This window comes from Tamandua tetradactyla, chromosome 1 (genome assembly GCF_023851605.1).
Source record: "Tamandua tetradactyla isolate mTamTet1 chromosome 1, mTamTet1.pri, whole genome shotgun sequence".
NCBI lineage: Eukaryota > Metazoa > Chordata > Mammalia > Pilosa > Myrmecophagidae > Tamandua > Tamandua tetradactyla.
Window position 1 is genome coordinate 168,263,884 of NC_135327.1, and position 15,528 is coordinate 168,279,411.

Genomic DNA, 15,528 nt, shown 5'->3' on the forward strand with positions numbered 1-15,528 from the left:
AAAATCTAGTAATTAAGCTTTCAACTTTCATATTTTCACAATGAGGAGACACATATGTACATGTACTATGGTATCTGTGCTGGTTTGAAAGCATTTATGTACCCTAGAAAAGCCATGTTTTAATCTTAATCAATCTCGTGGGAGTAATGGTTTCTTCTAATCCCTACTCAGTACTATAGGTTGGAAACTTGATTAGGTCATCTCCATGGAGATGTGACTCAATCAGTTATGGGTATTAAATTTGATTAGATGGAGACGTCTCCACCCATTCTATGTGTGTCTTGATTAGGTTACTGGAATTCTTTAAAAGAAGAAGCATTTTGGAGGAAGCTTCAGAATGCCACAGAGAGTCCACCAGCCTGTGATCTTCGGCAATGAAGAAGGAAAACACCTCCTAGGGAGCTTCTGGAAGCAAGAGGCCTGAAGAGAAAGCTAGCAGATGCCACCATGTTTGTCATGTGCTCTTCCAGCCGAGAGAGCAAATGCTGAGCATCGTCGGCCTTCATGAACCAAGGTATCTTTGGATGCCTTAGACTGGACATTTCTATAGACTTATTTTAATTTGGAATTTAATTTGTTTTAATTTCACAGCCGTAGAACTGTAAACTTATAACTTATTAAATTCCCCTTTTTAAAAAGCCATTCCATTTCTGATATACTGCATTCCAGCAGCTAGCAAACTCAAACTGTATCTTTACACTTTACTGATCTAAATACTTATTTAAGGCTATTGATTGCTTTTTTTTGTACTTGACCCTTTATGTGTTACTTAAAGCGTTATTTAGATCACTGTCTGTAAGGACCTTGGGTTTATCAGTAATCTTTAACACAATTGAATATTTCTTCTGCCAATTAAGCTTCAGTTGCTATCTTTAAACTAGCCCTCATACCCTGTTACTCAGAGAGTGCTCCAGGGCCCAGTAGCAGCCACATCACCTGGCAACTGGTCAGAAATGCAGCATGCCCCATCCCAGACCCATTAAATCAAAATCAGCTTTTTAACAAGGTGCTCAGGTGATTTATATGTATTCTAAAGTTCCAGAAATCCAGTTATATATTATGGTGCTCCCACACTGCTTTAAATAGATGTGGGTTTTTTCTTTTAAAGGCATAAACAAGCAAACTAACTGCAATTTAGCAAAGTGAATTGCTATAATTCAGTGCCCCTGGACTTAGAGTTATAGAAGCTTACAGTTGATAGTTTCTCCTGTTTTTTTGTGTGTGTGTTGTTTTTTTCTTAATATATTCCTAGGTCTACTCTTATAAGTGGCAGGGGAGCCAGGGAACTGGATGACAAGTTTTATACTGTTCAAGACCACTCACAAATACTATTTATATTATTGTATCAATATGAAGAACATTAACATATTTACTTGATCTATATAAAAAGGCAACAGCCAATGTTATTTTTGTTTCACTTTATAGCCTGTTATTTAAAAAAATCTGCAATGCTTTGCTGTCATAAAGTGTCATAAAGAGCAAAAAATAAAAAATGCTTTCCAACTATGTTGTAAGAACTCTGAAGTAAGTAAATATAAAATAAACTGAGGCTGTAAAAGTCAAGGGCAAATTCTTAAAGAGGCCTGGATTCTAGTTGCAGGTCTGAGACCACACGTTGTTTCAGCAATTCACTTACCTTCTCTGGGTTCCAATTTCTTCATCTGGAAAATGAAAGAATGGTCTAGATTTTATGTTCCAGCTCTAAAATTCTGAAATTATGTATCCCTAAAATAATGTCTGTCTTGTCATCTCATATACATGTATTGAAATTCAATATGGAACCTAAGAAGGGGCATCAATAAGTCATTCTGGGATTTCTGCCACTTTGCTTGCTAAGAGCAGAAGCATATGGACTAATCGCCACCTCATGGTGTTAATGTAACCACCTTCTCCAGACAGAGCTCTGCTCTAGCAACAAGCACATGGGGATGGCAGAACATATTTTAATGCAAGGAAAATTATCTCGTTTCTTTTCATTTAAAATAACCAAGTCAAATTGTGCAAATCCATCCCCTTGCCAAATACCCAATTCGCTCACATGATTTCCGTTAGCACTGGGCAAATGAGAGAGAGATTCCACCTTTGATTACCTCCCAAAGTAAACAGAGCACAGCTGAGAGGTGTCTGCACCTGAAAAGTTACCCATTTCCTCTGGCACCAGAAAATAAACTGACAGGCCTTTCAGGAGCTAATTGTTGAGACTTCTATTTGGTTCGCTGACAGAATTGCTTGTTTGTGGGAAGAAAAATATTTGCGCATTGCTTTTTCCATTACCGCTATTTCTATCATCATAAATAAGAATCAATAGGCCATTTCAAGTAGCATATGCTCACCACCATTTAGCATCTGAGTGTCAGCCATAAGCAAGCTAAGCAGCAGTGCCCCAACCTCCTGGCTGAGGATTAGAGCCCAGCAGATAAAGAAAGCTCTTAAATTTCAATAAGCCAGGGTATACATCTGTGTGAACTCCTTGAGAATGAGGGTAATCTGTTGTTTGTCTATATATCTGCAGCGCAGGGTCTGGTACATGGTGGGCTATTCCAGAAGAATAAACAAATGAATGAATGAGACAAAGAAAGCTGTAAGATGGTAGATGGAAATGATTGGATTTGATGAGGTGATCGCAGGATGTTGTTTTGGTTAAGGCAGATCTCTCTGCAATTGATAGTGGAGAAATGAAGGGAAAGAGTGTGAACTGAAGCCTGCCTTTGATGAGCAGCTCAACAGCAACACTCTCAGGTCCCCAGAATATTCACCATCAGGTCCTTGCTATGGAAGACAAGAAATCAGAGTGGAGGCCATTAAAAAAAAGTCAAGTGAGACCTCTGAAGAAAAATTCTTCCCGGCCAGTGAGTCTTGCCAGGTATAAAAATTTTAGGTGAGAGGCAGATAAGAGCAAAGATAGGAAAAAGAAAAAAATGAGGTAGTGGGGGAGAACTGTGGAGCTTAGGGTAGAGGCGGAGCACTGAGTGGGGAAATAGGTATGTGGAAAATGTTTAAAAGTAGGGGGAGAAGATGAAAGACAATTCTCAAGGGAGTCTGTGGGTATGCGGGTTGTGGGGAGTGGAAAGGCAGTAAGGATAGAAGTAGAAAGAGGAAAGGAGGGAGAAAAAGGAGGGATAGAGGGAGGGAAATTTCAGATAAATGTCTATGAAATAACACCCATCAACACTGATAGCAAGTATAAAAGGATCCTTTTTATTCTTCTTGAGAAAGACAAAGGGAATTTTAAGTAGGATTAAGTAGTAGTAGCTTTCAGAACTCAGCAGCTCTCAGAAGCAATAATAACTACATAAATAGCTAAGTGGATGGTAGGAATTACTTCTCTTGGAATTTGGCCAGCATATCAAAGTTAGCAGTAATATCACAGCGTTTTGAAAGCTTTCCTGAGACTCTGGGGGAAAAAATCATCTCAGAAAACTGTTTGTACCGAGTTAATTTCAGGAAAAGGATGCTCTTCACTGCTTGAAGATGTTACATCTTCTGAAAGCGGAAAGACAGAAGCCCTAACCTGCTGGGGACCACTCTTTCGTACATGTAAATGCGTTGCCAATATTGCCTCCAAAGGAAGCAAATAATTACGGTAACAGATTAGCTTTACCTAATGCAAAATTTAACTCAAAACATAATCCAAAAATTATGTTTTGAATTTGAAAAACGGGTACTTTTAGAGATCCAACTTTCATAAGGTTCCTGGCTTTTTGACTCATTATAGGTCAAAACCTGAACCTTTTAAGCTCAAATTCTGAAGAACACACATTGGCACACATTTGTTTCTAAATTAGATCAGTACTTAGACTAATTGGAATTATAATTTCCAAATTCTGGAAACTTCTACTCATATATATCCTGTAATTTTTTATTCTTAAGTATATCTGGCTACTAATATGCTAGATCATCTTCTCTCCTCCCCAAAAGCAGAGATGAATACTGGGTGTGATGGTAATTTGGAATACAAATACCTTCTCTCACCATCTGGAAACTTTCGTGTGTTACTGTTTTAAAAAGTTAAGTTGGGACGTTACATTATTTCTTTTGGTGACACACTCTACCAAGTTATTTCATTATTACCCACCATGGAATTCGGCTCAGATTTGACTGAGATTCCCCACCCTGGGTTTTGTTTTGTTTTGCTTTTTTTTAACATGGGCAGGCACCGGGCGTCAAATCTAGGTCTCCGTCATGGCAGGCGAGAACTCTGCCTGCTGAGCCACCATGGCCTGCCCCCTGCTCTGGGTTTTGCTGCTGGTGTGTCTCACCTTTGAATGATGCAGCCAAGAGGTGATGCTTTGGAGTTTCTAGATCTCCTGCTGCCCCTCCTCTAAACCCTGGAAAATCGAGCACTTAGATACCTCCGCATCTTAGAAGCGAAAACCTAGAACTGTGGGCCGTGTGAAGCGCTGCTTTCTTTAGCAACAAGATGCCCGTCCCCAAGAAAAGTGGCTGCTGGAGGAGCTTCCCTGGACTTGCAGGGAAGCCCTACTTGCCAGTCAGGCCTCTGGGACCCTCCCAGAGCTTCTTGAGCCTCTTAGAGTCTGGAGGAGCAGCAGATCAATTACCAAAGAACTCCCACCGCCGTGTCTCTGACCTGACGCCTAAATCCCGGTGCTACACGCCCCCTCCTGGAGTCCCAGCTGTTCAGCAGACCCCTGGCCCTTTCACCTCCGCCCTAAAACATCTCTGCCCGTGCCCTGCCCCAACTCAAGAGCACTAGCATTTTTACAAAATAAAGGGGGTTTTGTTATGTGCAAAACAAAGAATTTGCAGGAAAATCTGTTTACTGACCCAGTTCCCTAAGGATACATTTGCCCTAGCACTTAAACACCCATTTTTCATTGCACTAGAAATAGTTCTAATTGGACAGATTATTACAGTTTTAGCAACACCCAAATAAATCAAAGGAATCTGAAGCAGACATGCCAGCTAATTCGGATTCTACCACAAATGAGTTCAGTTTTTGTATCTGAGATAAGGATCCAATACGTATCATATATAGATGTTAAAGGGAAATCTATGTACATCAAGTTATTTGGAAAAAAATGAGTTCAGAGAAACTGGTTATTCTTGTGACTAGTTAATAATTAATTTCTTACCAGTTTTATTGTATAAAAACCTGAGTTCATCCATTTCATTAACTGGTAGATTTTCATAAAAACAGTCTAAATAAACAACAACAGTACTCAGAATTAAGCTCAGTGTAAAATATATTTGAATAAAAAATTCTTAAGGCACTGTGTGTACAACCTCTTATTTCAAATTCTTCTATAAGCTGGCCCCCCCTTCATTTTCCCATGTTTCCTTCCAAACAGTAGGACCGCCTCATTTCTTGCACACACCTCTACACCACATCCTGTAAATTTGCCTTGATGGTCCATCTCTTCCCTCTTGGAATGTTCTTTCCCAAATCCTCCACATTATAATTCACCTCCACCATGAAGCTTTGAGTTTTACAATGAACTTACAGTCATAAAATAATGAACTTCTTTCATACCTACATCCAAATTTAACATTTAATGATGGGATTTTTTTCTTTGATTATGTATGTTTTCACTTGTATTTTTTTTCATCAAACTAAATTACATAATTTAAAGGTAGCATCATGCTCTGAAATAGCTGTCAAGATCCAACTCCACATTTAATCTCTATTTCTCTACTTAGTGTTTCCCTTTTTTCTGAAAACATACTTAAATCTGTCCTATTCTAAAAGCACCTTCCTTGCGTCTTTCTCAAGTTCTGCTACCATGTCTGCCTTCTTTCTTTGACAAATGTCTTGAGAGAGGATCCTTTCCTCTGCTTTCTCTATTGTGGTTTTCTCTTAACCCCTCGCAGTATGCTTCCGTCCATCATATTTTTTATCCCTCAGCCCATACTGCAGTGCTGAAACTGTGTGCAGCCCCTGCTTCCTCTCCTGGAGAGGAAACAGTGATGACTCCTAAATTATCCTCTTGTGACAGTTAGGATCTGGTGTCAACTTGGCCAAGTTATGTTGCCTATTTGTCTAGTCAGGTAAGCACTGGCCTGGACCATTGCTGCAAGGATATTTCGTGGCTGGTTGATAAACCAGAAGGCTGGTGTATTAAATCATCAGTCAGTTGGTTGCAGCTGTGGCTGATTACATCTGTGCTCAACGAAGGCGTGTCTCCCACAAACAACACAGTCTGATCAGTAGAAGACTCTTAAGGAAGAAGAGAGGCTTTTTCACTGCTTCTTCAGCCAGCAAGCCTCTCCTGCGGAGTCTGTCCAGACCCTTCATTGGAGCTGCCAGCTTCACAGCCTGCCCTGTGGATTTTGGACACTTCCATTTCCACGGTTGTGTGAGACTCCTTTGTAAATCTCATATTTACAGATCTCTCCTGTTGGTTCTGTTTCCCTGTAGAACCCTGACTAACATACTTCTTTCCAAATCCACCATCCTCAATTCCTTTCTTTTTCCTCCCCATAAGTCTTCAGGCCTCATTCCTCATCTTTTCCCAGACTCCTTTGGAGACTACATCTCTGTCCTTATCTTTAATTCCCATGTCTCCGCTGTGACTCCTTAATCTGTATATATAATGTGGAACTCTCTGAGGGGGTCCCAATTCCTTATGCTGCTACCTGCAGGTCTACAGGGTCATCTAAGAATCAAATTTACATCATCCCCTAAAATCTACCATTCTCAGTCTTCCTCTGTTAATCAATTATATCACCACTTCCCTAGAGCTCTCTGATCTGGATAAACATTCAGACCCTGTTACTTTACCCACCCCACCCCTAGCATGAAGCCCTCGTCATGTACCCAGTACCTACCAGACCTTCTATCCTCTGTAATCCACCCCCCTCCCACCACCAAACTGATGCATACTGACTTGGGCCATGACAGCCCAGCATCAGGACTGCTATACTCGTTCTAATGGACCTGCCTCCTTTCTCTCCCCTGAACTACAATCCTTACCCTTCTGCCAGAGGGATTTTTTTGAAACTGTTACTGAGTGATTCCCTAGATTCCCTCAAGCAGTTCTGTCCCACGGGTAGGATAAAGCCCAAACTCCGCAGCTATGGAACGTCTAGAAAGACTTTCAAAGACCTTCCATGATCTGACCCCAGCCCATTTCTTTAATCTCATCTCCTCCATCACTCTCCCTTTCCTTCACTATTCAACCACCCTGAGCATTTCTCCTGTACCTCGAACCAAAGAGACGTATTCTTGTTCTACATCATGAAATATGTTGCCCTCTTATCTTCACATAGCTAGCAACTTCTTGTCATTCAGTTCTCACCTCAGATGTTACCTTTCGGCTAGGCATACTCTGACCACACAATCGCATTGCTGCCCTCCCTCCCAGTACCTGCCCCATCACTCTCTTCCACATTTACTTTCTTCCATTTCTCCTGAGCACTTCTCAGCATCTGGAAGTATGTGTTCATTTATGTGTCTGTCTCCTCATGCTCAAAGGTCAGACCCATGAGCAAGGCCCTTGTCTCCCTTCACTCATTCCAGCGCCCGGAATGGGGCATGAAACACAAGAAGTGTGAAGATTTCTCTGTAATGTGACACCTATTTTTTATCGTTGTGTCTTCTCTCTGTTTATATGTCCACTCTAGCATTTATCATATTACGTTTTATTTGAATAGCTATGTTCAAAGTAAGTGAGGTGGAGGGAAAGGAGGACATAGCAGAATGTGTGTGGGGGGGGAGGGGATTTATGGCTATAAAATGCACGAACAAGTTTTGTAGTTTTCAGTGTAGAAGACCTACTCATCATTTGTTGAAGTTATCCCTAATATTTTGTGAGTTTTTTTGATGCTTCTATAAAGAGTAGTCTTTAAATTTCATTTTCCATGTGTTAGTTTCTACCATATATTCAAAACTTGATTTTTACATTGCCCTTATATCCTGTGACCTTGTTAATTTACTACTTAGCTCTAAGTAATTTTTTAAATTCTATGGGAGCTTCTACGTACACAAAACATGTTATCTGCAAATGAAGAGTTTTATCCTGACTTTTAAAAAAATGCACATCCAAAATCATTTATTTTTAAAGAAAACATATAGAAAGTAAAGAATCAAATATCACAGCTGCTAGGGCTATGCAGAATATGGAATATAATAGTATTGTCGGGAACATAGATTAAAATAGTTTTAAAAAACACTGTTTTACAGCAATTTATTATGATCCATCATCCTCAATACATTTTGAGCTCCCAGAAAGCAATACTATATCTTATATGACTTTACCCCACCAAATCAAATAAAATATTTTGTCCAAGTAAGCATTCAATACATTTTTGTAAAATAGAATTGAAATATCCCAGTGTTGGTACACAATATTCAGTAAATACTTGTTGGTTGATCTTAAAAAAACAATGAGCAAAGTTTGTTGAATGACCTGTATATTCTCAGTCCTGCTGAGAAATTGTAACAAGAGAATTTCTACTCATCTTTATCCACACAGAAAAAGTTCATTTCTCATGTAAGGATAAGATAAATATATCAAGTAAAATACTTAAGTGGTTACCTGTGCATTTCTTTATATGGGTGTTCCTTTTTCCATGTGATCCTAACTTGCATCCAAAATTCTCTTCCCAAAATTCAGCAAACCATACATTTCTTCGATTATTAGCAAGAGTGCGGCTTCTAAAGTATCGATCAAAGCCTATTTTAAAGAACAAAGATATGATTTTAGTATTCTTTCAAAACCAAATAATGTCAAAGCTTTTGAATGGATTATGGTCACTGTATGAAAAAAAGAAAAAAACAAGTAACAAATGGAGGAGAACCATTAGCCCAGAAATATGGCCACTCATCCTATTGCCTTCATGTAAAAAGTCCAGAAGGATCAATGTGCAATCTCCACCCCACCACCTGGGTACCTGGCTGTAGGAATGACTGTGTAACAAGAAAGTTTGTTGTGTCATCCTCACCACCTCTTCCTCTCCTCTACATTTCCCAGGGGTAGCAGCCAGTGACCTCATGATGGATCCTAAATAATGAGAAACCAACTCAGACTGTTCTAATCTTCTCTCTTCCTCCTGGCAAGAACTAATGTTTAAGGCATTCACAGGCTTCTTACATACCTCAAAATTTATCTGTCCTATATGTTCCATTCTTAGCAAATTCATTAGCAAATGCTAACTTGAGGAGTCCTGGTTAATGGGCTAAAGTGTCACCCTGCCCAGGTAATCACCTCATTGATAGGAGACCACCTGGAAATATTGCCTTTCCACAGGAATAATGACAAAGGTGAGAATTTCAGTCATTGTCACGATCATTGGGAGATATCTGGGAGTCAGACTGCCTTTCAAGGACACTCCAGTCTTTCCTTTTGCATCTTATTTATCCATGACATTGACCTAGCATCATGTCTTCATTTTGTATAAATCAAGCACTCTCTCTACAACAATGCTACACTCATCATATATGATGCTCATGGAATCTGCAGATTTAGAGTGCAATTGCTAACATCACAGAAATATTCAAGGGCAACCATGATTCTCTTTCTTACAAAAAAAAATTATAATGGGTATTTTTTCCTAAAAAAAAATATATGTTGTGTTCAGTATTTACTGTCTTAATTCTGCAATCAGTGCCAAGAAGTCTATCCAGAATCGCCAATAATGGGTGTATCTGATCATATTCTGGTATTCTGGTTTTGCCTTTGAGCTTTCATTCATCTGGATTGAAACAGGTCCATATGGTACATCCTTACCATCGATTGATGCTCTTTTGGGCAAAATTGTAACAGCTCCTTCAGCAATCTCCTCCTGCTGGTAGACAGGTGCTATTTTGGATCCCCAACTATCTGAGCCAATCCAGAGAAAATGCCCACTTTGGTTTAATTTTTTTGCTGCTTCCAATATTCTCCTATAGGAAATAAAAGGACAAAAGTATACCACATTTATCAAGAAACACTATAATTATGATTGCTACAAGACAGACATATGAAATTATATACACTCAATAGGTCACTGTTAACCAATTAGTCAATCATTCTAACTGCCTGAGTCTTATCTCTTAAAGGAAATATATTGGACACTTTAACTCCAGCACATGTTAATTAGCCTTATCCTTAAACTTATTCACATCATATCTGTCTATTATCCTTTTTTGTCTCATCTCTTTCTATCCCCTAGGTCTTTCTTTACAGACTTAGGAACTAGAAAGCTGTTGAGTCTCTTTGAAGCAGAAGGCAGTACATAATTGCATTAGAATTTAGCAATTCTTATGAAATCCCACAAGGTTTTATACCAAATATGAAATATATTAGAAAAAGGATGTGGTCACAAATCTGATCTTACATAGGAAGAAAAGTAATAGCACCTGATGTCATCCTCATTGGCAAACATAATCACAGCCCGAGCATTTGGTGTTTCTAGGAGACGTTTGATAATTTTTTCAAATTCCCCTGGTCTTGGCTCACGTGGAATTTTCTGTGATTGAGCAATGCAAACGCCACCTATTAAAAAAAAAAAGTGATTCAGATGGGGCATTTATTTACTTAACAGAGCTAATGAGGTTAGCTACTTTATAAAAACACATGATTCAGAACAGCATATAATTTCTCAAGACATCTTCCATACTCACCAATTAAAAGTAACTGTGCTTGCATTGCAATGTGTGCCTCAAATAAATGACTTTTATATGATAAGCAAGTAATTATTGTACACTTTTTCCTTTTTTATCAAATTTAAACATTATTTTTGTGGATACATGTAAGGAAACAAAGTGCTGGACAGACATATAATGAGAGTCAAAGAGTGGAAGGAAGAACAGCTGTTTTGATTTATTTAACACAAACCAAAAGATTAGTGCCTGGCTATCTTATAAGTGAGACCATCTGTTAAGTAGCAAGTTTCCTTTGCTACTTTTATTTATCAGTAGGGCCTCCTTTAGTCAATTCCATTTTTGCTTGTTTTTGTTTGTTTGTTTATTTTAGGTGCATGGTCCGGGAATCGAACCCAGGTTTCCCACATGGAAGGTGAGTATTCTACCACTGAACCACCCGTGTACTCAAAGTAAATTTCATTTTATAGCCAATAATATTGCAGCAAGATTCACATGCATCAACCATGGTGATAGATTATTAGAAAGTGGTATTCAAGACTATTTGAGATACAGCCAATCCCCAAAGATGCAAAGCCTGCGTTAACCTATGCCCCCACCATAGAAACTCAAAAGGCAGAAATCCCATTTCACTATCATTTGTGAAAAAAAAAAAAGAAGAAGAAGAAGAAAGAATACTCTTTTGGCCTCTTTTCTCTATGGCAATGAGAGGTCAAAGAGAAAAGTTTAGGAAAAAATCTCTGCAATTGGGCTGAAGCAGAAGAAGAATAAGGATTTCCCAATTATAGTGGAATGGAGAGATATTATAGATTCTGATACTAGGAGAAAAAGCAATATAAGCAATAAATTACAGTTGCATTATGAATTAAACAGGCCTCTTTGAGTAAGCTGAGAACAAAATTACCATTTATAGCATTGCTTCAGTAGACAAAGGCATTTTTACTTCTAAATAATTGACAATGCATTCAGTCACCCAACCATTAGTAGGTAGCATCTCATACCAAGCACTGGATAAGACATTAGGAATGTATAGTCTAATCAAGGAGTTGCCATCTAATCTGGGAGACAGGCATTCCAATAAATTATCATGGACTGTGTGATAAATTATGGAATTAAGGGGATAGAATATGTGATACATTGTAGAATTAAGGTGGTATAGCATGAAAAGGGAGCACAGAAAAAAATGAGTTAAGTGTCTGGAGGTATTGGGCTTTAGAGGGCAAGGATACATTCACACTGGGGACAAAAGTGGGGTATTCCTGCTAAAGGCAAATGTATAAAACAACTTTGCTTGATCATGACCTATAGCGTGAGTCACTGGGGATAAGAATGGAAAAATGACCAGGCTCAGCTTGAGAATGACTTTGTTAATTGTGTCAAAGAATTCAGACTTTATCCTGAAAACAGCGGGAACCCACTGAAAGCTCACATGCAGGAGAAATACCTGATGAACTTTGTACTTTAGGGCAAAAATTCTGTTAGCCAGGTAATGTGTTCCCAAGATGTTGTGATCAGACTTAGAGTGTTTGGCAATAATGAACTAAGAAGCAATGGATTATGAAGGTTTATTCTTCCTAAAAGTTAGAGCACCTGAAAAATTATCCCTGTAATAATTATCCCTTGCTAATCTTTCAGTGTGCTCTTCAGGATGGAAACTGCCCATAATCCACAGAATGAGCCATGCTGCTGTCCAAAGTTAGCTAACCTACAGATATACCATTAAAAGCTATGAGGATTAATTCATTCCTTTGGCAAAAATTTATTAAGTGCCTATTATCTGCCAGATGCTGTGCAGGGATGGAAAGGTGAAGGAAATACACATGGTCCCTACCCTCCCAGAATTTAGGAATATTATGGGGCGAATTGGGTATTAAGAAAAGCCAAGTTAGGTGTATAATTACAAATTGTGGCAAATGCTATGCAGAAGAAGAAGGGCATTTAATTTAGATTGAGAAGTTGTTCTGACAAAGACTCCCTAAAGTAGTTATCATTTAGTTGAGGTCAAAAGGATGAAAGAATGGGAGATAATAGCATGGGAAAGGCCAAGAAAGAGTCAGTGCAATTAATGAACGTGGGGGAGAGAAGAGTGGGATGAAGATGAGAGGTCAGCAGGGACTGGGTCATAGTGACATTGTAGGACCTGTGGAAGAGGTAGTTAAAGTTCTCAACTTTTTCCCTAAATGTTTCTATTTATTCAATATTTGAGTAGCCCAAAGGAATATATCTCCTATATGACCATTACAAAGTAAGGAAAAAGTGGCTGAGAACTGCTGATATAAAAGGTAATCTGGAGTAGAAATAACAGGAGGCAATGAGGCCAGTTAGGAGGTGAGTGGAATAGGAAGTGGGACGTGATGACAAAGGCAAAGCTGCTACTGCCAGGGAAGGACGGATGGAGCCAAATTAGAATTTCTGAGTTAGAATCAATAGGGCCTTGTGCTGATTTGATCTAAGTAGTGAGGCAATGGGAAGCAACTAAAAAATGACTCCAAAGTTTCAGTCTTTGTGATTGATTATATGGTGATACTATGGAAAAAGTAGGAAATATAGGAGGATAAACAGGTTTGTGGAGGAGAACAGAATGATTTTGATTAGGAACATGTTGTTTTTGAAGTACCTTTGGTACATCAAACTGACAAAATGGATCTGGAGCTCAGGAGAGAGAAAGGAAATGTCACTAATTTGTCAGGTGCTGATATATTAGATAGGTGAAGTGTTGGGAGTGAGGAGAAGAGATCACTTAGTGTGAACACCTGAATCAATAAAAGAAAATAATGAATGACGGTACTAGTGAATGAGATTACAAAGATGTGGTCACATATTTTTTGAGGAGCAAATTTTGGGGACAAAGTCTATTGGCATGTTGAAGACTGTGCATTATTTCTTAAAAAAAAAAAAAGAAGAAGAAGAAGAAAGGAAGAAAGAAATGAACCGGTGAATCAGAGCATTAGATAACTACAGGAATGCACCACCAAAACTGTAACACTCTCTAGGGAACAATAGCGGCTTTGAAATATGAATACTCTTTTAATTATTTTTGCATAATTACTTAAGTTTCTCACCAAAGACATGTCACAGTCTGAGTAGCAGTCAGAGACTACAGCTGACTCCATAGCCAGAAGAAATGAAGGCCAGGGAAATTTTATGACTATTTCAGATAGGGCAAACAGGCAATCCAAACGTATGTTTAGATGCATTTATTCACTAATCGTCTTCGAACATTTTTATGTGTAAAAAGCTGAGTTATCTAGGTTGGATTTTTACACTGTCTAAATTCATTTCATAAATGTTTATTCCTCTAAGTCACCATATACTTATCAGCCTGGTAAATTTTCCTAGAAGGAGGCACTGTTCAATTAATTTATTCCAGTTTATCAAATATTTCTGGAAAACATGTTCACAAGTCATTTATGCCTTTTGGATATTTTATTAAATTGTGGACTGTATAACTTTTCAAGTGATTGAAGTTAGAAGATTAGGATTCTTTTCTTAGCCCTGAAACTCATTCATACTTTCTATCTTCACAGCACTCAAAAAGCCAGACAGTTAAACTATTTAAAACCCTCACGATCTACTATGTTTCAGGAACTGTAGACATTCAAAGATTTCCTAGTCTCAACAGTATCATAATATAATTAAATGACAAAATGTGCACATAAGAAAAGTCATGTAAGAGTACAATTAGATAGAAATGAAAGATAAGAGCATAAGGCATATAGAAATGCTGTAATGAGTGACAAACAAATCATCCCCAAAATAGTCCTATGCCTTCATAAGAAGAGTCATGTACCTGCCTGTTTGGTTGAAAAACCCAGTAAAATTCAGTCCAACCTTCAGGCCGATGCATAGATATGTTTTCTATAAAATATTCAGTATCTATTGTTTGAATTCATAAAGAAACTCTCCAACTTGATTTAGACTTCTGGAGTGGAAGCGAGGAAGGGGAGGGTAAAGCAGGCATGAAGAAATTCTTCCAAGCAAAAGAATGTGTCTGTTGCTTCTATTTTTCTATAGTTCACTCTGAAAGATTACTGATAGCATATAACTAAAGACATACTAACTTTCCTGTTCTGCATATGTGCCTGTCCAGTTCTTCAAGTAACAATTTTTAAAGCTTAGTATTTAGAAAAAGCTATGCAAAAGCTGGAAATGGCCTGAAGGCATTAGCCAATGTAGACTCCACATGTTTCCAGGATGGAATGAATAATTGGCTGTTTTCTAGAATTTTCTGCCTCGTTTCCTTTCAGCCTGTGTAATGTTCTCTTTTTGATTATTTAATTACAATAAAGAGGTTTGCTGGGTAGCTCCTGTGAACAGAGCACTTTCCGTAAACCCCACAACATGTGTCCACTCCTTGCCAGTCTCACCCATGCCAGAGCCGTATCCCTAACCCTAATGGCAGCACTCCAGGGTTGGTACTACCGCCAGTTTTCAGATGAGGAAAATGAGAAACAGAGATATTAAAAACTAGCAAGAGGCTAGAACCTAAGTTCAAAGCCATATCTGTCTGACTCCAAATCTAAACTTCTTCCATAACATTGCTCATCCACAATGCCTTTACCTGCTCTTAATGATTCAGTGGCTACAAGTCATTGATGAATGAGATAAAGCAAATTTAAAGATGCATTTTAAAACTCAGCAGGTGCCCCTTATAAATTTGATGGGTAGCTACAAAAATACTGGTGCTTGTGTTCAGTATCAAGAACTGAATTAGGATACTTAGGAAAGATACACATTAGAGGACTGACATAACCTCACCAATCTGCAGTCAAAATGTTTCAGTGGCTCTTAAAAATGCATGTCCTCAAAAAGGATTTCCTGAGTTCCCAAGTCCTGCACTTCACCTTTCCAGTACAGTAACCACAATATTTTTGTTTTATTACCATTTTTTCTTCCCCTAGATTAGAAGCTCCTTGAATACTAAGCTTATCTTCACATTTACTGCCATATCCCTGGTGCCTATCACAGGGCTTGGTATATAGAGACAT

The 15,528-nt window shown here is 38.4% G+C and overlaps 1 protein-coding gene across 1 annotated transcript in view; it reads right to left on the bottom strand.

The window, feature by feature from the left end:
• The window catches only part of GRM8 (glutamate metabotropic receptor 8), an 829,821-nt gene that overhangs the window by 456,569 nt on the left and 357,724 nt on the right, over nt 1–15,528 (bottom strand). The window contains exons 3-5 of the mRNA XM_077123963.1: nt 10,298–10,433; nt 9,687–9,841; nt 8,496–8,633 (exon numbers count right to left, since the gene is read on the bottom strand). Of these exons, the coding sequence (XP_076980078.1) occupies nt 8,496–8,633; nt 9,687–9,841; nt 10,298–10,433 (429 nt within the window). The remainder of the gene's footprint in view (nt 1–8,495; nt 8,634–9,686; nt 9,842–10,297; nt 10,434–15,528) is intronic.